At 54.6% G+C, this 23,675-nt stretch overlaps 1 protein-coding gene across 1 annotated transcript in view; it reads left to right on the top strand.

Annotated features, from left to right (window-relative positions):
- Positions 1-23,675, top strand: part of CACNA1I (calcium voltage-gated channel subunit alpha1 I) — a 135,105-nt gene that overhangs the window by 66,670 nt on the left and 44,760 nt on the right. The window contains 3 exon segments of the mRNA XM_065522096.1: positions 12,043-12,202; positions 18,301-18,616; positions 20,240-20,332. Coding sequence (XP_065378168.1) covers positions 12,043-12,202; positions 18,301-18,616; positions 20,240-20,332 — 569 coding nt within the window.

The following is a 23,675-nucleotide window of genomic DNA, read 5'->3' as shown; positions in this document are numbered from 1 at the left end:
TGCGCCTGTGAGGGTGTGTGTGTGAGGTGTGTGTGTGCGCCTGTGAGGGTGTGTGTGTGAGGTGTGTGTGCGTGCCTGTGAGGGTGTGTGTGTGCCTGTGAGGTGTGTGTGAAGTGTGTGTGTGTGCCTGTGAGGGTGTGTGTGTGAAGTGTGTGTGTGTGTGCCTGTGAGGGTGTGTGTGAGAGGTGTGTGTGTGTGCCTGTAAGGGTGTGTGTGTGAAGTGTGTGTGTGTGCCTGTGAGGGTGTGTGTGTGAAGAGTGTGTGTGTGCCTGTGAGGGTGTGTGTGTGAAGAGTGTGTGTGTGCCTGTGAGGATGTGTGTGTGAAGTGTGTGTGTGCGCCTGTGAGGGTGTGTGTGTGAAGTGTGTGTGTGTGTGCCTGTGAGGGTGTGTGAAGAGTGTGTGTGTGCTTGTGAGGGTGTGTGTGTGAAGAGTGTGTGTGTGCCTGTGAGGATGTGTGTGTGAAGTGTGTGTGTGTGCCTGTGAGGTGTGTGTGAAGTGTGTGTGTGTGTGTGTGCCTGTGAGGGTGTGTGTGAGAGGTGTGTGTGTGTGCCTGTAAGGGTGTGTGTGTGAAGTGTGTGTGTGTGCCTGTAAGGGTGTGTATGCCTATGAAAGGGTATGTGTCAAGAGTGTGTGTGTGCCTGTGAGGGTGTGTGTGTGAAGTGTGTGTGTGTGCCTGTGAGGGTGTGTATGTCTATGAAAGGATGTGTATGTCAAGAGTGTGTATGTGCCTCTGAGCTTGTGTGTGTCCATAAAGGGGTATGCCTGTCAGGATGTGTGCATGCCTGTGCACATGTGTGTCATTGTGTGTGCTGTGTGCCTGTGAAAGGGTATGCGAGAGGGTGTGTGTGTGAAGAGTGTGTGTGCCTGTGGAGGTGTATACCTGTGAGCATTGTGTGTGCATGTGAAGAGCATGTGTGCCTGCGAGGGTGTGTCTGTGTGTGTCTGTGTGTGTGAAGGATGTGTGTGTCTGTGTATATCTGTGAATGTGTGTGGGTGCCTGTTAGATTGTGTCTGTGAGGGTGTGTTTTTGTGTGTGAAAAGTGTGTGTGCCTGTGTATTTGTGAGGGTGTGAAGAGTGTGTGTGCCCGTGTGTGTAGACAGCATGTGTGTGTGTCTGTGAAAGCGTGTGTGAAGAGCGTGTGTGTGCCTGTGTGTGCCTGTGAGGGTGTGTGTGAAGGTGTGTGTGCCTGCGAGGGTGTGTTTGTGAGAGTGCATATGTGTGAAGTGTGTGTCTCTGTGAGGGTGTGTGTATGAAGAGCGTGTGTGTGCCTGTGTGTGTAGAGAGCATGTGTGTGCCTATGAGGGTGTGTGTCTGAAGTGTGTGTGTGTGCGCGCGCCTGTGAGGGTGTATGTGTGTGAAGTGTGTGTGTGTCCGTGTGTGTAGAGAGCATGTGTGTGCCTGTGAGGGTGCATGTGTGTGAAGAGCGTGTGTGCGCCTTGCACGTGTGTGTGGGCGCCTGTGCCTCTCCCTCTAGGTCCTCTTTACGCCTCCTGGTTCCTCTCCCGCTGTGTGGGGAGTTCATTAAGCTGCTCCCCGGAGGTGGAGGACACTCCCGGTCCCCAGCACCAGCCTGCCCCGGCCTCTGGGGAAGGCAGGGATCGACCCTGTGCCCAACATCCCTGCGCGCTCCAATTACAGAAGGAGCCCCGAGTGGGCTCCGAGCCTTTCCTCAGGGTCTCCTCCTGCTAGTGGCCACCGCTGGGCAGCAAGGAGCGCCGAGTTGGGGTAGTGTCTGCTTCCGGCTGCTGAGCCTGATTCCGCCTCTCAGCCACAGCCTGAAAAGTGTCTCAGAACCAGCACTGGGGAGTTACTGGGAGCGATGGCCCTCCAGCACCTGGTGTTCCCCTGGAAGGGCCCTGCCATCCTCACAGGCGATTGATTCTACAGGAGCCCCAGGCTGTTGGAGCACGTGGGACCGAAAGTCCATTGGTCTAACCCTCATTTCACAGGACACCCAGCTTTGTCCTTAGGTGCCGGCTCCTCTGCCTAGAGCCACCAGGGAATGAGTGACCTGAGGTGGAGAAGGGGTGGATCGGGCTCTTAGAAGTGCTTCCTAGAGAGATTTCATAGGTCGCCTGTTTTTTTATTTTCTTTTTTTTTGAATATGGTTTTCCTGCTGACATTCCTCCTACTTATGGTTTGAGCTGCTTCTGCCCTGGGATACATACTTCTCTTTTTTTTTTGAGATGGCATCTAGCTCTGTCACCCAGGTTGGAGTGCAGTGGTGCGATCTTGGCTCACTGCAACCTCCGCCTCCTGGTTCAAGAGATTCTCCTGCTTCAGTCTCCTGAGTAGCCAGGATTACAGGTGCCTACCACCACGCCCAGCTATTTTCGTATTTTTAGTAGGGACAGGGTTTCACTGTGTTGGCCAGGCTGGTCTCCAGCTCCTGACCTTGTGATCCACCCGTCTCGGCCTCCTAAAGTGCTGGGATTACAAGCATGAGCCGTCATGCCGCTGGGACACAGTCTTTTCAACAGTAGCCCGTAGCTTTCAGTCTCGTCACTAGAGGGCAAGCTAGAGGGCTGGTGATGGTCACAGTCGAGTGATGGGTTATTAATTACAAAGCCGTGAGGAGTGGGCTGGTTGCCTGTGTTTTAAAAATACAGCGAAGTTTGCAAAGCTCCAGCACGAACAGCCAGGAAGATGCAAGTGTGGGTCAGGGAATAAAAGTTCTGGTCTTAGCTCTGCCATATTGCCTGCTGTGTGACCTGAGAAGTCCCTTGGCATCTCTGGGCCTCAGTTTCCCTACTTGTACAAACAAAGCAGGAGGAGAAACTGGATCAGAAGTGTGGCTCTCAACTTTGTCCAGGATGAGCGGGGGACATGGACATCATGGTGCCGCTTACAGAATCGTATAAAATACGTGTCTCTCCACTCCACCCCTGCAGGTCCTTGTTCAGGCCACAGCCTCTGATGGATAAAGAGAGGAAGATAGCAGAGAGGTGGTTGGGGGAGGGAGGAAAGAAGTGCCAAATTATGAGTTGGGAGGCTGGGTTCTGGTTCCTTGCTTGTGACCTTTCCTAAATCACCGCCTCTCTCTGGGCCTTGGCAAGATGGGGCTGAATCATCTCTACATGTGCCCCCCCGCCCCAGCCGCCTCAGCCTATACATCTCTCAAGGCACTGCCTTGCTTCCCTAAGCACACTGCCTGAGCCATTTGCATATGAAAAGTGCTGTTTTCTCCAGTAAGTGAGTTTTCTCCAGGGCAGTCACTGCCAAGGCCTGGCCAGCAGAGGTGATATTTCCCTGACCCAGGCTGTGGAGCAGGGGCGAGGCAGACCCTGGGGAGCTCAGGGCAGCCCTGAGCCCGAACTCACAGTCCCTGACAGTGCTGTGGGGAAGGCTGCTGTCCCCTCAGCTGCACCACCAGCTGGAGGTTTGCTCTGTGCTGTCAGGCCAGGTTCTGGTCCTAGGGCCTCCACCCACTGGCTATGGGACCTTGAGTAAGCCACGTGCCTCTCTGTGCCTCTATTTCCCCAGCTCTCAAGAGAAGTTAATAATACCGATGTCCATCTGGTTTGGAAGGCTGAAATGCCGCTGTGGGTGTAGAGAGCTGCGTGCACAGCCTCGTGTGCCTACGCAATCCGCAGGTGCTGCTGCTAGATAAGGTGCTGGGAGCAGTGAGGGTGGACGTAGGGCAGCAGGACCGTCTTCTCAGGGTCTGGTTTTGGAAGACACTCATCAGCTGAGGGTTGGGGAGGGTGTGCCTGGCAGACAGATTGGCATGTGCAAAGGTGGAATGGAGGTGTCATCCTGGGCTGGGCATCCTGTGGGTGGGCAGGGGACTGCGTGGCAGGAAAGGGAGAGGGTTGGTCACATTTTCTAGGGAGTTAATTATAATCATAAGTGGCTAAAGTTTTTTTTTTTGAGACAAAGTCTTGCTCTATCAGCAGGCTGGAGTGCAGTGGTGTGATCTAGGTTCACTGCAACCTCCGCCTCCTGGGTTCAAGTGATTCTCCTGCCTCAGCCTCCTGAGTAGCTGGGATTACAGGCTCCCACCACCACACCCAGCTAATTTTTGTACTTTTGGTAGAGACGGGGTTTCACCATATTGGCCAGGATGGTCTCGATCTCTGGACCTCCAGATCCGCCCGATAAGTGGCTAAAGTGTATCAAGTGCTTGCGACAAGCCCATCACAGTGCTTTACATGGGCAGTGTCATTTCATCTTCACTACAGCCCTAGGAAGTCAGTGGCATTGTGACACCCACTTTCTAGATGGGGAAGCAGGCAGAGGGGTTGACTAGTCTGCTCGAGACCACACAGCTGGCTGGGGACAGAGCTAGGGTTTGAACCTGACCCTACAGCTTTTCACTGTGTTTCAGTATCTCCTTTCTGTTCTGTTAGCGTGTAGGCGCCAGACACCCACCCCCGTCCCCACTGTCTGCGGGACATCAGGAAACGTCCCTGCCCACCTCCGGGGTCAAAGGAGAGAGGTCCCGTCGTGGGCTGCAGTGATGCCTCGAGGCCCTCTCTCCTCCCATTTCCCTGCTCAGCCTGGTCTGCTCCAGACCTCTGCATGCCTTTCACTGTCGGGGTACACAGGTCTCGTGGTGCTGAGCCCCTTTCAGGCTGAGGCCACGAGGCAGGGCAGGAGGCAGGATGGCACTGTGGTTAGTGCACAGCGGGCCCCTGCCCTCGCGCCCCAGGCCCAGCCCTTTCCTGCCCAGGTGCCTGCCCAACCAGGGTCATGGTCAGGCCAACCGTGCTGAGGAGGGGTGAGGAAGGCCTCAGGATTCCTTCTTGGAAGGGCCTTGGGGGGCATTTGTTGGGCAGGTCTGAGAGATGCACCTTGAAAGAGTTGGCGTGGCAGTGTCGGCATTTTCACTTGGAGCGCGTGTTTACTCGGGGCTTGGGGAGAGCAGAAGGAAGGCTACTGGGCTATCAGTCCCCACCAGGTCGCATGTTGGACTTCAGGGCTGTCTGTTCTAGGCACCCACAAGGGGCTCCCACTTTGTCCTGAGGGAGAAAGGCCTGGCAGCCCCCATGGGGAAGGAAGAGAGGGAAGCAGGGAGAGAAATGGGGAGATGAAATGAGGGGGGCCAGTTTCCCCAGGGGTGCTCCCTTCCCAGGAGAGATGGGGCTGGGTGGGTGGGAGAACATCTGGCCAGAGCATCTGGCAAGCGCTGGATTTGGCAACAGGAAAGAGCAGCCTGGACCGCGCAGGGAGAAGTGCTTGGGGGTGGGGCAGGGCGAAGGCAGCCTCTCCCTCTCCCCCATCTCAGGTCGCTTTCTGCGTTCTGTTGTACAAATCTGGAGGGAGGGAGTGTCCTGGACAGGACACCGGACCAAAGTACTGGCCACTGTGGATTCACTGACTCGTGGATTGCTTCCATCATTCATCCAAAGCAAAATCCACCTGGGGTTTTCTGGGAGAGACCCTGGCCAGGTGTGGGGCCAGGATCAGGCACAGCCCCTTCCCCAAAGGCTGACAGCTGCAGGCCAGTGGGATGCCTGCTCTGATGGGGGCAGGGACCGATGGGAAAGGGCGCCTACCTGGACTAGGAGGAGGCTTCCCAGAGGAAGGGGTGGCGGGACATTTGAAGGATGCCTAGGAGTGGTTTGGGGCACAGCGGGTGGGGGGACCTGCAGTGAGACAGCCGGGCCAGCCCCCAAGGGTGTGAGCACTACCAGCTCTGGGAGGGACCCGAGGCCTCTCCTGGGACTGGGGAAGTGTGCTGCTGGTTGGCTGAGGTTGGTTTCCTTTCTCAGCGGTGGGCACCAAGGCCCTCCACCAGCCCACAGGCCCCTCCCTGGCTGGGCCTTGGGCCGGCAGCTGTGACCCCAGCAACCTGGCCGTCTGCTGCCTGGCCAGGCCTCCCGGTACCCACTGTGCCCCTGATTAGTTGGCGCTGGCAATGGCAGGAGCAGAGACGGCCTCTCCCAGCCGCCCAGCCCCTTTACTGACCCAGCCAGTCCAGGGAGAGTGGCCCCCAGTGGCCAGGCCACAGCCTTGGCTCCCCTCACCCCTACTCCACTCTTCGGGGCCACGGGCTGTGCCCTGGCAGAGGCTGGCACGCGTCTGGCGATTTCTACTGGAGCTGGCCTGGCAGAGTGGCTGAACCAATCTGGGCTGACAGCTCCCCTCTGCCAAGAACACCCCAAACCTCCAGGGGTGATGCCTGTCAGGAAGTGCTTCCTGTTCTTCCTGCCACCTCCTCTCAGGTGTCCCCACTGCCACCAAGGGGCTACCTCTGCCTGGCTGCTGCCCAGGTTCTCTCAAGCAGAGGCTCTAGTCTAGGGGCTCCCAAAAAGGGTGAGCAGTTCCATCCACTGGCCCGCTGCCATCTGCTGCCACCAAGCCCCCAGCTTTCAGTGCTGTCTGGAGACTGTCCTCACCCTGGTGCTCCACGTGCCGCTCCCGGGCCAGACCCCTCTCCCCTGAACTCCAGACCCCAAGAGCTAGCAAAGCGACTCCATGGGGATGTACTCCGGCCACCCCAAGCTCCGCATCTCCAGATGGAGCCCCGCCCCCGCTGAGGGCTGCTCTGTGGCTCCAGGCCCCACACCTTGGAGTCCCCAACTGCCCTCTTCCTCCTACATCCACATCCCATCCCTTGGCTTGGCCTCCAAAATGCCTCCAGAACCCACCACGTTCCCCATTCCACTGCCATCCTTGTCTGGGCTCAGACCCCCCACCTTCCGGTTTATCACAATGACAAGCGTACGACGGCCAGGCAGGGCCAGGCAGGACGGAGAGGAGCAGGGGGACGGAAGGCCCGATCATCAGGCTGTGAGGGTTGTGGGGAGGTCCCAGTGTCTGGCCTGGGCCATCCTAACAGTGAGGGCACAGGGCAGGGAGCCACAGCTCTCCTGGGCCCCACCCTCAGCACTCCCGTTTCTGTCCCAGGCGAGGCCCCTGGGAGGCAGTGACCACACAGCTGTGGAGCCCACAGGCCCGTCCCCCTTTCAGAGATGTGTGTGCCATTTGGGGCGCTGTCCACAGGGCCGTCTGCACGAGATCCTGCAGACTGTGCCGTTGATGCTCTCCCACCTCTGCCCTGGTCCCCTGCGATCCATTCTCTGCCCAGCAGCCTGGCAATCCTCTTACACCTTCCCCAGATCACGTCTCCCTTCTGCTCATTCCCTTATGGTGGCTCCCCTGATACCTCTGGAGAAGCTCAAGTCTTCCAGGCCCCTGGCCCTGTCTCCTCCCCGGTCTCATCCCTGCTCAGCTTCCCCGCAGCCGCATGGTCTCCTTGCTGTGGCTGTGGCTGTGGCTGTGCTTGACTGCCTCCTGCCTCCAGGCCTTTGTCCAGGCTGCCTCCGACTTGAGGGCTGTCCCCCAGACAGCGACAACCCCTCAGCTGACTCTGCCACCCCCTCCCCATCTCTGCTCAGCGTCGTCCTGCTTTTCCTGGCCCTCTATTTAATGTTCACCTGACCCCAGGCCAAACCCCCAACCTTTTCCCCCTTCTTTTTGTTTTCATAGCACTTTTCATCCAACGAATGAGGACTTGTCCTTATGTGTCACCCATGTGGTTTATTGCCTGTTTTTCCCTCCCCTACCTGGGATGTGAGCCTCATGAGGACAGGGAACTTTGTTTTGTGTTTTTTTTTTTAAACTCATGTATCCCCATGAGCCTAGCACAGTGCCTGGCACGTAGCCAGCCCTCATTCAGTTCTTGCTGAGTGGCTCCATTCACTCGCCCATCACACCTTTACTCATTCAAGCTGTCGGCCTTCAGGGGGCTGCTTTGTGCCAGGTCCTGGTCTGGATGGGAGAACACAGAGCAGCCGCCTTGGCCTTGGGTGCAGAGCGTGCCTGATTTCCAGCGGGGAGGAGGAGGCAGAGCTGGTAACTGGCACAGGCTATGATGGAGGGCGGGTGGGCAGCGGCAACTAATGGCAGGGGCACCATATGAGGTAACTGCTCAGCTGAGATCCCCAAAAAGGAGGCGAGAGATGGCCCTCCAAGCATGTGCAATGGCATGGAGGCAGCCCCAAAAGTGGGCTTTCCAGGACTGGAAGTGGGTCCGTCTGGCTGGGTGCAGCACAGCGGTCCCGGATCCTATGGCAGGGTGGAGGAGGCGTTGTGGGCGGGGGCAGAGTGTGTGCCAGGGTGGGGAGTGGGGATGCTGGGAGCTGCCTGTCTGGCTGGTACCTTCAGGTGTGGTAGGGAGGATGGAAGGAGGTGGGGCCGGACTCGGGAGGAGTCTGTGAGCAGGGGCCAGGAAGTGGGGGTAAGGATTTGCACTTTCCCATGGGGCGCATGGGCTGTTGGAGGCTTCTGACTTCAGGGAATCTTCCATCAGCAGTGTCCTGGCCCCATGGTATTCCTGAAGGGCTGGCTGGACAGGAGCCACTGTCCGCTCTGTAGATGAGGCCTCTGGGGCCCAGAGAAGGCAAGCTTTGCCTCAAGGCCACCCTGCTGGGACTGGGACCCAGATGTCCTGTCCTGGGCCTGTGCTCTGGGCGCTCACTGGGCTGGGGGCTGCATCAGGTGTCCTGAGGACTCCAGGGTCCTCTTCCCCTTTTTAGCTGGGGACCCAGGGCCCTCAATCACACTCATGGGGCTGCCTGTAGCCTGTTCCCATCATGGCCCATCTGGCTCTTGCTCCAGGCAGAAGTCTTGAAAAGGTGCACTAAGAACGCAGAACCAGGCCAGGCGCGGTGGCTCACACCTGTAATCCCAGCACTTTGGGAGGCCGAGGTGGGCGGATCATGAGGTCAGGGGATCGAGACCATCCTGGCTAATACGGTGAAACCCCGTCTCCACTAAAAATACAAAAAATTAGCCGGGCATGCTGGTGCGCGCCTGTAGTCCCAGCTACTCAGAGGCTGAGGCAGGAGAATGGCGTGAACCCGGGAGGCGGAGCTTGCAATGAGCCAAGATCGCACCACTGTACACCAGTCTGGGCGACAAAGCGAGACTCCGTCTCAAAAAAAAAAAAACAAAAAAAACACACACACAGAACCGGGTAAGCCCGTCCTGATCCTGAGAGTGAGTGAGAGCCTTGGGGCAACAAGAGACAGGGTGGTTTCATGACTAACTGGGGGTGAGAATCAGGGAGGACTGCCTGGAGGAGGAGGGTTTGGCTGGGGGAAGGTGTGGCAGGAGATGAAGTAGAAAGGATGATTTGAGGCAGATGGTGACTTGCAGGCAGACTCTCCGCTCTTTCTCTCTGTCCTCTTTGTTTCTGTCACTCCTAGTTTCACTTTCTCCTCTGTCTGCTTTTCTCTTTTCTCTCCCTGCCTCCACCTCCTGTGCCAGGCTCCAGAGGCACTGAGGGTACAGTGTAACTGGCCAACCTGTCTTGGCTAATTACTTGACCGTTGGCATAAAAGGAAGATTAGCCGTGGTCTCTTGAGGTCCTCCCTGGCTCCCTAATCCTGTGGCCCCTCTTCACTGGCGAGGAAGGGATAAAGTCGTTCTAAGTCCTTAATTAGCTAATTATGCTGGGGCTCTGTGGCCCTGGGACTCCCTGGGCCCCAGGGAGGGCTGTGAAGTGCACTGGGGCCCAGCTGGGCAGAGTGAGGCGGGAGGGGAGGAGGGACGGGGCTGCCATTCAGGGAAGCCAGCCGGATAGGTTTGCAGGAGCCTTTCGGAATTTCAATATCCCAGAGAACAAGGGAGATGTAATTAATTGAGCAACAAAGGCCGGCCGGAGGGAACAGCAGGAGTGGGAGTGAAGCAGCCAGGCAGGGACTGTGCGGAGCTGCCTTCTCCAGGCCCTTCTCATCCAGCCTCTTCTCCAGCTGCTACCAGCCCTCTGTGCTTGCCTCCTGCCCCTGTCCTGGCCTCGGGGCTCGCCCATTCTTTTTTGAAGCTCAGAGCTGATCAAGGGCTCTGCCTGCTTAGAAATATGCCAGCAGACCTCCTTGCCCAGACACCCAGCACAGAGCCCCACACTCCTTGGAGCCCCCCGCAACCGCCCTCAGGAATGGTGCCTTTGCCCATGCCAGTCCCTCTGCTGGCCAAGGCTTCACATCCTGGAGTCCAGCTCAGCAAATGTGCCCGGAGCGGCCCCACTCCCCAGTCATGGTCCTTTGGCTCAACACTTGATTCCCTGTCCTCTTGCTGCCAGGCTGTGAGCTCTGGGGGCAGGGGGGGATGGGGGTGGGGAGGGTAAAAAATTGGGTCTTGTTTGTCTTTGGATTCCCCATGTGCCCAATGCCATGCCTGGCATGTAGCTGGCATTTACTATGTGTTTCATGAACGAACGAACGAACGAATGAACGAACGATTGAACGAATGGTGGGGCACTAGAAAGGCCTGCAGTTGGCCTGCTTGAGTCAGGGGATCCATTTGGATGGATTACCCATCCATTTATTGGGCACCCATTCTATTTTCTCCCCTCCCTCTGCTGTAAACGCCTTGCCCCCCGGCTTGGGGGTGTAGCGTGGTGGAGGACTGAGCCCTCACCCTGGCCTGCTCCCGGTGGGATGAAGCCGCCTGCAGGCGAGCCCCACTGTCGTTCCTGAGAGGAGGCTGACCTAGTTTTGTGGAGAGGGAAGATGGGGTGAGCATTAATTATTGATTGGAAATCACTGCACACAGAGTTTGTGATGCAAATTCCAAATAATTATCCTCATTAATAACCACCTCAGGCTCACCCCTGGCATATAAAACCATCTGGACAGGGCCACGGTTCTACTTGTCACCATCCTTCCATCTTCCTCTTTTCAATCTTCCACTCCCTCCCCATGACTTATCACATAATTCGTTCATGAGTAGTCATTGAACAAATGTTAGGTGAGTCTGTCTTCTGGGCCAGGACCTGCTGGGTTCTGGGAATACTGAGGTGACTTAGACAAGGGTCCTGCCCCCAGAACCTTACAACCTGGTGGAAGAGACAGGAAAGTAGACAGACAACTATACATTAGGGCTAGAAGATGAGATATTGGTATGGATGAAACCTCCTAGGTTGTGCAGTATACAACATGCACAACTGTACATGGCAGCCTAGGCTAGGTCAGGGGTGCTGAGATTGCCCAGAGAAGAAGAGAGAAGGATGAACTCTACCTGTGATGATGTAAGAGTCTGGAAGCCTTCGCAGAAAGAGCATTCACAGGGCCGTGGTGGCTGAATAGGGATTTGCCAGGCAGAAGAGAGGAGCAAGGGTGTTCTGGGAAGAGGGAACAGCAAGGATAAAAGCACGGAGGTGTGAAATCTTATGGTATGTTTAGGGAACTTCAAATAATTTGGCACTGCAAGGCATAGGCTGTAAATTGAGAGAGGTATGAAGCTAGAGAGGTGGGCAGTATGGACTCTACAGGATCTCAGGGGGAGGGTGTGTACTCAAAGGTGCCCCACCAACTCTTCACCTTCTTTGGAGCCATGGACTCCTGTATGGGCCTTCTCTGTAGAGCCTATTAGCAGGCCCTTGGCTCTTCTGAAGGTGACTCTGGGGGCTCTGCCTGGTTCTATCATGCAGTGGGAGTGGTAATTCTGGCTGGTACTGCTGTGTCCTGACATGGTCAAGGGGAACAGTGACTGCCCCAGAGACAAAGGGTATTCAGGACACATTCATTGGGCACGTACTATGACCACTCTATGCAGGTGCTGGGCATACTAAGGTGAACCAGCCTCAGTCCCAGGCCACTGGGACAAGGGGGTTGTGAAAAGACACCTAGATTTTGTGTCAAGACACCTGGTCTAAATCTAGACCCTGCTGCTTCTGAGCTGTGTGACCTAGGGCAAGCAGTTTCAGTTCTTTGAGTCTCCAGCTGCCTTCTCTATAAAATAGAAATGATAGTACCAACCTCACAGAGTTGTCATGAAGACTGAAGATCACATTTGTGCAAGTACACAGAAGAGCACTTAGTACATAAAAGGTGCTCCATAAGTGCTTGCTTGTTCATTCACAATCTAGCGTAAGTGGAGCGGGGCCCTGAGCCATTTCCATGGCTTTTTGGGTGGAGGGGCAGATACAAAGGAGAGGGTGTATCTGGCAGCCACTGAACAGGATGGGAACAGCAAGGAGCTCTTGAATATGCATCCCACTCCCCGTCCCTGTTTCTCTAATCTTGCTCTCACTCTCCTCTCTGGGACCTCTGCTCCCTGTCTGACCATCCCTCCACCTTTCCCCCTCCCAGGTATGCGGATCCTGGTGAACCTGCTCCTGGACACGCTGCCCATGCTGGGGAATGTCCTGCTGCTCTGCTTCTTTGTCTTCTTCATCTTTGGCATCATAGGCGTGCAGCTCTGGGCCGGCCTGCTGCGTAACCGCTGCTTCCTGGAGGAGAATTTCACCATGTGAGTTCAGCCCCTGCCATCCATGCAGGTCCAGGGACTCTTACTAAGACACAGTTTTAACCTTCTGGGTCACTGGGAATCAGGACCAATGGGGTAGAAGCAGCAGAAAAAGAGAGGTCAGGTAGGAGGGGAAAGGGAAGTTAAGACACAAGCAGAAGTGATGCCCAGGAGGAAAAAGAAGACAGAAAACCTGAAGAGCAGGCATAGAACTTGGCTCTCCGCTCACAGCACATTCATTCCCCTTGGTGGCTGAGTCATCCAGGAAGGCTGAGCTCCCATTCGGCCGCCTGTGTATGAAAGCAGGGGGCGGGACACTCCTCCGAGAGAGGATTATTGACACACAAATCAAGCTCTGGCTCTTGGAGGAGCTGGGCTTAGTTGTCTGAAAAATGGGATGCCTATAGAACCCGTGCTTCCGTAGTGGTGGGGGACAAGTGTACGCACACACGTACCTACGCGTATGTGTTTGGACGTGAATATGCATTCATTTCAGATATGCATGGCATGCACCGACTAAGTGCCAGGCCCCAGGGAGTCAGAAACAGGAGAGAATTTTCATCCATTTTCTCACTCCCCTTTTGTTGGGCCTGTGCTCAGGTCTCAGGATGCGGCAAAAGAGGGGATCCCTGCCCTTGAGAAGCGCAGGGCTGGGAGCCGATCCCAGACACCTCTAGTGAGTGCCTCTCAGTCTGTCAATCATGGACCGAGGTGACTGTGGGAGGTGTGGGGATGTGGGGACACTGTACAGGTGAGAGCTAGTTTCTCCCTCTCCGCCTGTCTGGTTGGGGAGAGGGTAGCAGAGCTGGAGGGTGAAAGTTGGGTAGGAACGGGCCCATCCACCCATCGCTGTGGGGGAACAGTAGGGTACTTGGATAGACCACAGCAGGGGCACCTTGGTGGGTAAGGGCCCCAAGTGGGGGTTCAGGAAGGGGGTCTACACTTGTGCCCACTCCCAGAAGGGGCAGGTCCTGAGGCAGGGCCCGGGGCAGTGGGACTGGGGAGAGGCAGCTGCTTTGAAGTCAGGGTAGTATGAGCTCCGCCCCTCTGTCCCACAGGCCTCTTTCCCTGGATCCTTCTGTGGCCGGCCCCTTCTTATTATGTGGGCTCAGCACACCCGACGCCTCCTCCTGGAGGCCTTCCCTCGCCCTCCCTCACCACCCCAGCCCCAAGTTGGCCATCACACAGCCCTGCTGGGTTTTCTTCTTGACTCATCTCTCTGAAATCATCTCCTGTCGGTTCATCCAAGGTCTCTGGAGGCCCCTGGAATGTCAGTTCTCTACTGCAGGGGCACCTGGGGCTTGACTCTTCCCAGGATCTAGAGCAGGACTTGGCACAGGTGCTCCCAACTAATTGTTGAAGGAATGAGTGAGTGAGTGGATGTGTGAGTTCATTTCACCCAGAGGCAGGCTGGGAGCGAGGAATGGCTGTTGGAGATTCTGTGTCCCAGTCCCTGATGTCTCCTTCTCTGTGGTTGTCCCGAGGCCTCATGAGACAGCCCCCAGCCCTGTCTTGGATGCAACAGGGGAGTTGGAGGGAGGATGCCGTGGACGTGCTTGGGCCGTGTTAAAGAGTAACCTGATCTGGTCCACCCCCATCCCCACCCCAGGAAGGGAATAATAAATATAAAGAAATGTCACTGGAGAAAGAACGCCCTAAGGGAAGATGCTGGGTGATTGCCATGCCTCCCTCTGAGCTCCTGGCTTCATTCTCCTAGGGCGGGTGGTCGGTGATGAAGAAGAAAGGAGATGAGTACAGTTCACGCACGTCTGGGTGGGGAGCAAGGCCAGGGTCATTCCAGGTCTGTGACTCCTGTAGAAATAAGGGAGGTTTAGACCTTAACTCACAAGGCTTGTTTAGGACAAGGAGCAGAGAAGTTGGTAACCAGGGTTCACAAAGAGGCAGCAAGATCTCTTCTGGGTGATGAGAAAGCTGGAATTTGAGAAGATCCTAGCTAGGATCTTGGGGAACCAGGCAGGGTCTTGGGCAGGGGAATTCCTCAAAGTCCTCTTTTTGGGCTCTCCCCAGCCAGGCCTGTTGCCTGGAAGCCTCTAGCTCCTGGCACAGTGGGCCCTGTGAGAGGGGCAGAGCTCAGTAGTCAGGGCAGAGAAGGGCCCTTCCTGGGGTGTAACACAAAGAGGTCGGAGTTGGGGCCACAGAAAGCCTCAGCCCAACCTGTCACTATGCAGATGGAGACTGAGGCCTAGATGGGAAGGGACTTACCCAGGGCCAAGGGCAAGGCTTCCAGCAAGCATCCAGCCCCTTCCTGGCTGCGTGGGTGTCAGGACACTGTCATTCCACAAACACTCACCAATCCCTTCCAGGGGCCAGGGCCTATGCTGGGCCCTGGGGATGCAGAGACCCTTTATCTTGGCCACTGTCCTCTGTACTGTCTCACTGGGGGGCTGAATGTGTTGAAAATTAGGCCTCAGGGGGCTCTGGGCTTGGCAGAGTGGGGCCTGGAAGCCCAGAGGGGTTACAAGACCAGCCAGGGTGGGGACCAAGGGGGCTTCTCGCTTCACAGAGGACCAGCGGCACTTCTTGCTTCTCAGAGGATATGACCTTGAGCTGAACCTAAAAGGTTCAAGAGAAATGTCTCCAGGCAGGCGGGGGCACAGGGAGTGGGTGGGGAGGGTATTCCTGATCGAGGCAGCCTCACTGCCACAGTGTGGTGTGTGGGTTAGGAACCCGAGCCCCAGCCTGGCAGTCAGGGTCAAATCCTGCCTCTCTCACTTGGCAGCACTCCTGGGTGTCTACCCAAAAAAGGGATGGCTTATATACATCCCAAGATGTGTACAAGAATATTTATGAGTCATAAGAGCCGAAAAACCAGGAACAACCCCAAACCATCGGCAGAATGAATAAATAAATGGCAGTGTATTCACTCAGCGGAATACTCACAGACGTGACAAAGAAGGAATTACATTTCGCTCTTTTAATGGCGTCCTTTGATGAATGAAACTCTTAGTTGTAATGAAGTCCAGTTTATCAATCATTTTTTTAGCTTTGTTTTTTGTATCCTATTTAAGAAATCTTTTCTAAAGATTGTGAAAATATTTTCCAGTGCTTTCTTTTAGGAACTTTCTCTTTTTAAAAAATCCTTACATGTAGGTCTGTGGTCCATCTCTAGTTTTGTGTATGGTTTGTGGTTAGAGTCAAGATTTTATTTATTTACTTATTTATTTATTTTTTGATGGAATCTCACTCTGTTGCCTAGGCTGGAGTGCAGTGGCATGATGTTGGCTCACTGCCACCTCCTCCTCCCAGGTTCAAGCGATTCTCCTGCCTCAGTCTCCTGGTTAGCTGGGATTACCGGCACATGCCACCACGCTATTAAATGGCTAATTTTTGTATTGTTAGTAGAGATGGGGTTTCGCCATGTTGGCCAAGCTGGTTTTGAACTCCTGACCTTAGGTGATCCACCCACCTTGGCCTCCCAAAGTGTTGGGATTACAGGCATTAGCCACTGCACCCCGTCTCCGTTGGGATCAAGATTTATTGATTTATTTTCAGTGGATAGTCAGTTGTCCCAGGACCAGTGATGGAAAAACTCTACGCTTTCTCCACTGAATTGCAGTGGTGCCTCTATGAGACTCAGGTGACCATATGTATTTGGGTTGGATGTGTACATTTTGATTATTGATGGATGTGCCAAATTGCCCTCTAAGAAGGTTGTACCAATGTATACTCCCACAACAGTGTATGTGAGTGTCTGTTTACATTCATTCTTTTCCTGAATATTACCAACCCTGAAATGTTTGCCATTTGGATGGGTGTAAAATGATCTCATTATTTTTTCTTTGCATTTGGTTATTTTGTTCCATTAGTGTTTCTTCCTATATATTGGCCATTTTTTATTTCTTCTGTGAATTTTTCTGTTCTTGTCTTTTGTCCTTTTTTTTTCCCCTAGTGGGTTATTTTTCCTTTTCCTTATTGAGTTGCGGGAGATTTTCATATGCTTTAGAGCAACAGTCCCCAACCTTTTTGGCACCAGGGACCAGTTTCATGGAAGATGATTTTTTCCATGGACCAGAGTTGGGGGATGGTTTTGGGATGAAACTGTTCCACCTCAGATCATCAGGCATTAGATTCTCATAAGGAGTGCACAACCTAGATCCCTTGAGTGTGAAGTTCACAATAGGGTTTGTGCTTCTATGAGAATCTAATGCTACCACTGATCTGACAGAAGGTGGAGCTCAGGCAGTAATGCTCTCTCGCCCAAAACTCATGTCCTCCTGTGTGGCCCCGGGGGTTGGGGACCCCTGCTTTAGATAGTTACCTTTTATCTTCTTTGTATGTTGCAAATACTTCATCCTATGCAACAGCAAACTATGGCCCGTTTTGGTAAATAAAGATTTATTGAAACAGCTATGCCAACTTGTTTATCTATTTCCTGTAACTGTTTGCAGATTACAATGGCAAAGTTGAGTCACTGGGACAGAGGCCAGGTGCTCTGCAGAAAAATATTTGCTAATATAGCCCATTACACAAAAAGTTTGCCTACCTCTGCTTTATCCCAATTTGTTGCTTGTCTTTTTACTTCGTATATTTTGTCTCAGTGAAATTTTACATTAGTATGTAGTCGATCTGGTCGAACTTTTCCTTTACAAAACTTGGATTTTGTGTCTTACCCAGGAAAGTTATACCTATCTTGAGTTAACAAAAAATATTCCATATTTTCTTATAATGTTTTGGTGGTGATGTTCATTGCATTTATGCTTTTTAATCCACTGGAAGTTTACTATTTTTAGTTTTACAATTTGTCTTAATCTACTATATCCAAATATTATTTTTAATGTGTAATCAGTATAAAAATTAAAAATGGGATAATTTATATGTCTAGTTTTGGATACCTGTCTTCAGAAAGTTTATTTTTGTGTATGGTGTGAGGTTGGGATCTAACTAGTATTTCCCAAACAGATAGCAACTATCCTAACACCACTTACTGATGGGCCCCTCCTTTCTCTGCAGGTCTGAAAAGCCATCTCTGTGATATACTAAGTTTCCCTTTGTACATGGGTTTGTCTTTGTGCTCTATGGCATTCCATTAACCTTTCTGTTCGTGTCACAGTGGTACACAGTATTAACAATAGTAGTTGTAGAGCATTTGGCTCTCTTGTAGATCTGGTTTCTGTTTATCTCTCTCCTTTTTAAAACTTGTCTTGACTATTTTCCCATCCAAATAAATCCTAGAGCCATCTGGGCAGGCTCCACAGGCCAAAATGTTGGGATTTTGATTAGGATTGCAGTAAAGCATAGATTAACCCTTCTGGATGGTCAGAGTAGGGATTGTTGTCTGTTTTATAGATAAGGAAATCAAAGTCCAGAGAGGGGCAGCTGGGCTCGGTGGCTCATGCCTGTAATCCCACCACTTTGGGAGGCTGAGCTGGGTGGATCACCTGAGATCAGGAGTTTGAGAACATCCTGACCAATATGGTGAAACCTTGTCTCTACTAAAAATACAAAAATTAGCCAGGTGTGGTGGCATGCACCTATAGTCCCATCTACTCAGGAGGCTGAGACAGAAGAATTGCTTGAACCAGGGAGGCGGAGGTTACGGTGAGCCAAGATCTCACCACTGCACCCCAGCTTGGGTGACAGAGGAAGACTTGGTCTAAAAAAAAAAAAAAGAAACAAAGTCCAGAGAGAGGAGGTGATCTGCCCAGGATCACTTAGATGCAAGTGGGTGGAGCAGATGGAGGATTTACCCCTCATCTGCTGGATTGGTAAAAGCCAGTGCTTGTTTATTGAGCATCTGCTCTGTCTGTGTGAACCCAACAGTGTGTGTGGCCTGGGGATGCTGAAATGTCCAGCCTCCCAGGGGAGTTGGGGGCATCTCCCCCAGGAGCCATAATGAAGGTGTGTGCAAGGCACAGTGAGGCTCCCCAGAGGAGGGGACCACAGTGGGTCAGTGGGGGTTTTCTTGGCCATAACAGAGGTGGGGAATGGTGACCACACAGGGGAACAGCATGTGCCAAGACCTGAAGCAGTGACAAGGCCTTCTGGGCCATCCTGCCATGCTGTATGGCCTCTCCCTTCCTGATCCTCCTGGCAGTGACCCCTCCCCTTTCCCTCTTTTACCCACCCTCGCCTGTGGACAGACAAGGGGATGTGGCCTTGCCCCCATACTACCAGCCGGAGGAGGACGATGAGATGCCCTTCATCTGCTCCCTGTCGGGGGACAATGGGATCATGGGCTGCCATGAGATCCCTCCGCTCAAGGAGCAGGGCCGTGAGTGCTGCCTGTCCAAGGACGACGTCTATGACTTTGGGGCGGGGCGCCAGGACCTCAACGCCAGCGGCCTCTGTGTCAACTGGAACCGTTACTACAATGTGTGCCGCACGGGCAGCGCCAACCCCCACAAGGGTGCCATCAACTTTGACAACATTGGTTACGCTTGGATTGTCATCTTCCAGGTGAGGCTGCTCAGGCCTGGGGCCAACCTGGTCCTAGAGTGGGCAGCTCTGCCTGGTGGGCAGGGCTCTGTGCTAGGCATTTGCCACCCCCTATCTCACTGAAACCTGCCCAGCTTGCTGGCAGAATAGGCATTATCGTGCCCATTTTATAGACAGAGAACCCAAGGTTCAAAGAAAGGAAGCAAGCTAATTGACCACAGATGATGTATTAAATTGCAAAACTAGGATCTTAACTCAGCTCTGGGTGACCCCAAAGCCTGAGCTCTTTGCAGAGCCCCAGGTTGCCTTGGGCCATATGGATCCCAGCAGGGAGGGCTGTTCAGAGAGGAGAGGCAGGATTCAAGCTCTGTTGGAGGGATTGGCTGACCAAGGCCAGGATCATGGGGTAGGAGGACATTCCCGGTGGGGACAGCCTGAGCAAAATTCTGGTGCAGGGAGTGCCAAGTAGCTAATCTGGAGTCAGTAAGAAATGTTTCTCGCCTTGTCACCCAGTGCACATAATACACACACATTCACAAAGCAGCGCTAGCCTCATGGTGTGCAAAGCGCTTGTTGCATGGCCCCACTGCACTGATTGTCCTGTCAGCCTACAGTCTGCAGAGGATAGGCTGCGGTTTGTGTAGGGAAGGAACTAGGGCAGTGGACCTTGGGTGTATTGCTTGGCCTCTCTGTGCCTCAGTTTTCTCATCTTTAAAATGGGGTAGTAACAGCCCCCCTCACCTTGGGTGGCTGTTAAGAATAAAGCAGATGGCGCTCTCAGGGCAGCCAGCCCTGTGTGCAGAGAGTGCTGAGTAGAGGTTACCTTTCTGCTGTCCTGGGAAAGAAGGGGCAGGGGCAGACGGGGGAGCTGGGAATTCCCTGAGGGAGTGGTGGGAGGGCCGAACTCTGCTGCCTCTGCTGCCCTGCGCTGCCTCCACTGCCCTGTGCTGCCCTGCACTGCCCTCCGCTGCCCTAGGCACTTTGCTCTGGGGGAGCGTCAGGATCATTTGTTCAGAGCTGCAGGGTGTGAGGTGACGGCAACAACTGTGTTTTGGAACTGTCTGCACAGGAGAGTGGGTGGCTGCTCTGGGGGTCCCACTCTGTGCATTTGCCAGAAGCCAGCAAGGACCTACAGTTTGTCTTTCCCAAGGCTGCTCCATCCCCCAGTCTGGGAAGGAGTCGGGGTGGGGTGGGTGGTGACAGAGTCACACCAGCCTCATCACAGTGCATACCACCAGGCTCCACCGAGCTGTACCCCAACCCTGCCAGGTGGGCTCCCCACGTACAGAAGCAGCAGCTGAGGCTCAAAGAGGGTGGGTAGCCCAGCTGATAAGCTGGAGCAGGGGCAGGCTCCCTGCTTTTCCAGCCCTCCCGCTGGTGTGGTAGATCGGAAGGACCAAGGTTCAAATCCTGGCTCCACCCCTTCCTGGCTATGCGACAGTGGGCAAGTGCCTTCCCCTCGCTGAGCCTCAGTTTCCTCACCTGTATAATGTGATGTGCCTTGTCCAGCCCCTGTGAGAGGGACTCGAGGCAGCACGTGTGATGCGTTCTGGCACACAGTAGGGCCTCTGTGTGGGGTGCTGCCCGGGCTACGGGCTTTCTGATGGGCCAGCCCTCTCCGTCTCTCTCCTCTGCACGCGGCAGGTGATCACTCTGGAAGGCTGGGTGGAGATCATGTACTATGTGATGGATGCTCACTCCTTCTACAACTTCATCTACTTCATCCTGCTTATCATAGTAAGTGTCAGGGAGCCTGGGCTCCTAGGCGCGCTCAGAACCTGAGGAGGGAGGGTCTTTGGGAATCCCCAGGGAGCCCCTCAGAGCGAGGCGAGCCGAGATGAGGGAGCAGGAGGGGCTGTTTCTCAGCACCACCGGGCAGCAGGTGATTGAAGGGGCTCATCAGGGGTGGCTGTCGGAAGCATCCATCACCTTCAATTGCTGTCATTTCTCATGTCTGGGCACTTACTTCCCCACCGATGCTCTGCTCCTGTCTCTCTGCGTTGTATCTCTGGGATACACTCTTTGCATGACCTGAGCCCGAGGTGCAGCCTCAGACTGGAGGCTTCAGAAGGGCTTCCAGCTCATGCCTGTTTTCCTGGACAGGGAAGACAAGATGCCTGGAGACTGAGCAGGGTTTGGAGGGAGGTCGCCTGATGGTGATCTGGTGGAACTCCCTGAAATTCTCAGAGGGACTCCCATCTCTTGGGCAGCCCTGCCTTGTTGGGGTAACCTGGAGATGGAGGTGGGCCCACCTGCCTCTTCCTGGCCAGCCCCTCTTGCCTGCACCCCCACACAGTCTCCCCAGGGTGAGCTCATCCACCTCGTCATGCCTGACTGCAGCTTCAGCACAGCACAGTCCCCAAAATGTCAAGGTGATTGACTCCCAGGAGCCGCTGCTGAATCCTGCTGTTGCGAGGCTGGGTTCTCTGGCTTCCTGGTGGTGGGAGAGGGCACACTTGACCCTCCAGGGCAGTGCCCCATCCTGGGCTGGCAGGACCTTGACCTGGGGACCCAGGCCAGACCGGCAGGTGACCGGAGACACCTGCTGTTGTCTAAGCTCCAGTGCTTTCTTGGGGAGGCTGGAGCCTTGGACCTAGAGGAGATGCCCCAGATAAAAGGAGAGGGACCAGATATTCAGCATTGCCATCCATGGCCTTGCATACTCATTCACTAGAACATTCAGGAAGCCCACACTGTACCAGGCCCTGAGCCAAGTGCTAGGAACAGAGCAGTGAGTAAGGCTCAGCCCCTGTCCTCAAGGCGCTCACAGTCTCGTGAGAAGATGGGCTGACAGCAGTCAGTGACTATACAGCATCTTAGGCGCCATGATAGAAGGGAGCCCAGAGAAGGCTCCCAATCCAGCCTGGAGGAGGGATGGGGAGGTGGGAGGCTTCTTGGAGGAGGTGATGCCAGAATTGAGCCGTAAAGACTCAGGAGGTCAGCAGGGAAAGAGCCTCTTGGGCGGGGGTGGCTCACAGAGCCCCTGAAGCTGGTCGGGATACTGCAGTGTGGGAGCCACAAGCCACTGAGGTTGCAGGAGGAGACTCCGGTTCCCAGGAGGGGCTAGAGGATGCTCCATCTGCTCTTGCTGTGGGGTTCAGGGTGGCTAAGGGTGCGGATGGGGTAAAGCGCAATGCTCCCCAAGCTCATTGTGAAATGGGGGACAGTGACAGCACCTTGCTCCTGGGCTCTCAGGAGGGTTAGGTGAGACAGAGCCTGAAGCCTGCATGCCCTTGGCACACAGTGAGTGCTCAGTACATGTGCTCTGCTACTATTACGGCTGCTGCTGTCGGGTCTCAGGCAGCCCTGTCACAGGACAATCTGCTACTATTGTGGCTGCTGCTGTCGGGTCTCAGGCGGCCCTGTCACAGGACAAGGAGTGCTGGCGAGAGGCTGAAAGGGCTGAATTTTTCCAGGCGCTGGGAAGGGTTCACAAAGCAAAGTCAGGACAAATGCGCTTCTATGTCACCTGCAGGGTCACCTCCCGTGAGGACCCTGAACCCCAGAAAGGTGAGGGGTACTTGGCCTTCAAGCCCAGGCTCTAGTACTCCTTTACATTTTTATTTTTATTATTTTTATTTTATTTTAGAGACAAGGTCTGGCTCTGTCGCCCAGGCTGAAGTGCTGTGGTGCAATCATAGCTCACTGCAGCCTTGATCTCCTGGGCTCAAGCGATCGTCCCCTCTCAGCCTCCTGAGTAGCTGGGACTATGGGCACGCACCACCATGCCTGGCTAATTTTTAAATTTTTTTTTGAGACAGGGTCTTGCTATGTTTCTTAGGCTGATCTCAAACTCCTGGACTCAAGTGATCCTCCTGCCTTGGCTTCCCAAAGAACTGGGATTACAGGCGTGAGCCACGGCCCCGGGCCCCCAGTGCTCTTTCTTTCTTGTCTTTTTTTTTTTTTTTTTTTTTTTTTAAGACGGAGTCTTGCTCTTGTTGCCCAGGCTGGAGTGCAATGGCCTGATCTCGGCTCACTGCAACCTCTGCCTTCCGGGTTCAAGTGATTCTCCTACCTCAGCTTCCTGAGTAGCTGGGATTACAGGTACACACCACCACGCCCGGCTAATTTTTGTATTTTTAGTAGAGACGGGGTTTCACCATGTTAGCCAGGCTGGTCTCGAACTCCTGACTTCAAGTGAATCACCCACTTCGGCCTTCCAAAGTGTTGGGATTACAGGCATGAGCCACCGCACCCAGCCTCCTTCTGACTTGAAAAGTTCTTGGCTCATCAGGTCTGAGCCTTCTATTTTACAGATGGGGAAGTGGAGGCCGGGAGGGGATGGAGGCCTGCCTGGGTCGCCCAGGGCAGCAGCTGCAGAGGCAGAGGCGGGTAGGAGCCTGACAAATGTGTGGTCCCAGAGGGCAGGGCCCAGCCCTCTCTTCCTGCGACCCTCACACAGGCCTGGTGCAGGGCAGCTCCCCAGGAAGTGCTTGTGGACGAGGTGACTGAGACAAGGATGGGAGGCCATCTTCTTACCCGATAGGCAGGGGATTTTCCCAGAGTCCTCTGGGCCAGTAACCCTCCCAGACCCTAGCTCCTCAATCGTCGTTGATGAGGCTGCAGCCGGGGAGAGCCTCCTGGCAGGCACCTCTGAGGGGGATGAAAGCTATCTGCTCTGGCTGGCTGGCAGCCAAGTTCACTCCCAGGCTCAGCAAATGCTGGGGAGGGGGCTGTGCCCTGAAAGCCTGGAAACTGGAGAGGAGCCCCACTCCTGGAGCCATCAGGCCATGAGGAGATGGGATCCCCAGTGCCAACCGGGGCAGCCTCTCCCCCTCCATTTCCTGTAAGCACAAATAAAGCCACGTGAAAACCCCGAGGGACCTTCTCTTTTCTCGTCTGGGGTCCCAGCTGAGGCCAGATTCTGGCCAGAGAGAAGGCAGGGCTGGGCAAGGACTCAGGGCCTGGGAAAGCCGAAACGGGCTGTGGCCTCCCTCCCTGGGCTCAGTGCAGATGTCCCAGGCGGATGGGGGCCAGGCCAGGGCCTAGGGGTGTGAGGGGAGCTGGGCTTTGAAGCAGATCCCAGTCGGGCCTGGGGAGCTGCCTAGGCCGTCGCCTTCTCCTGGAGCGAGGCCTCAGC

The sequence above is a fragment of the Macaca fascicularis genome, chromosome 10 (genome assembly GCF_037993035.2).
Source record: "Macaca fascicularis isolate 582-1 chromosome 10, T2T-MFA8v1.1".
NCBI lineage: Eukaryota > Metazoa > Chordata > Mammalia > Primates > Cercopithecidae > Macaca > Macaca fascicularis.
This window is presented reverse-complemented; position numbering and strand designations above follow the sequence as displayed.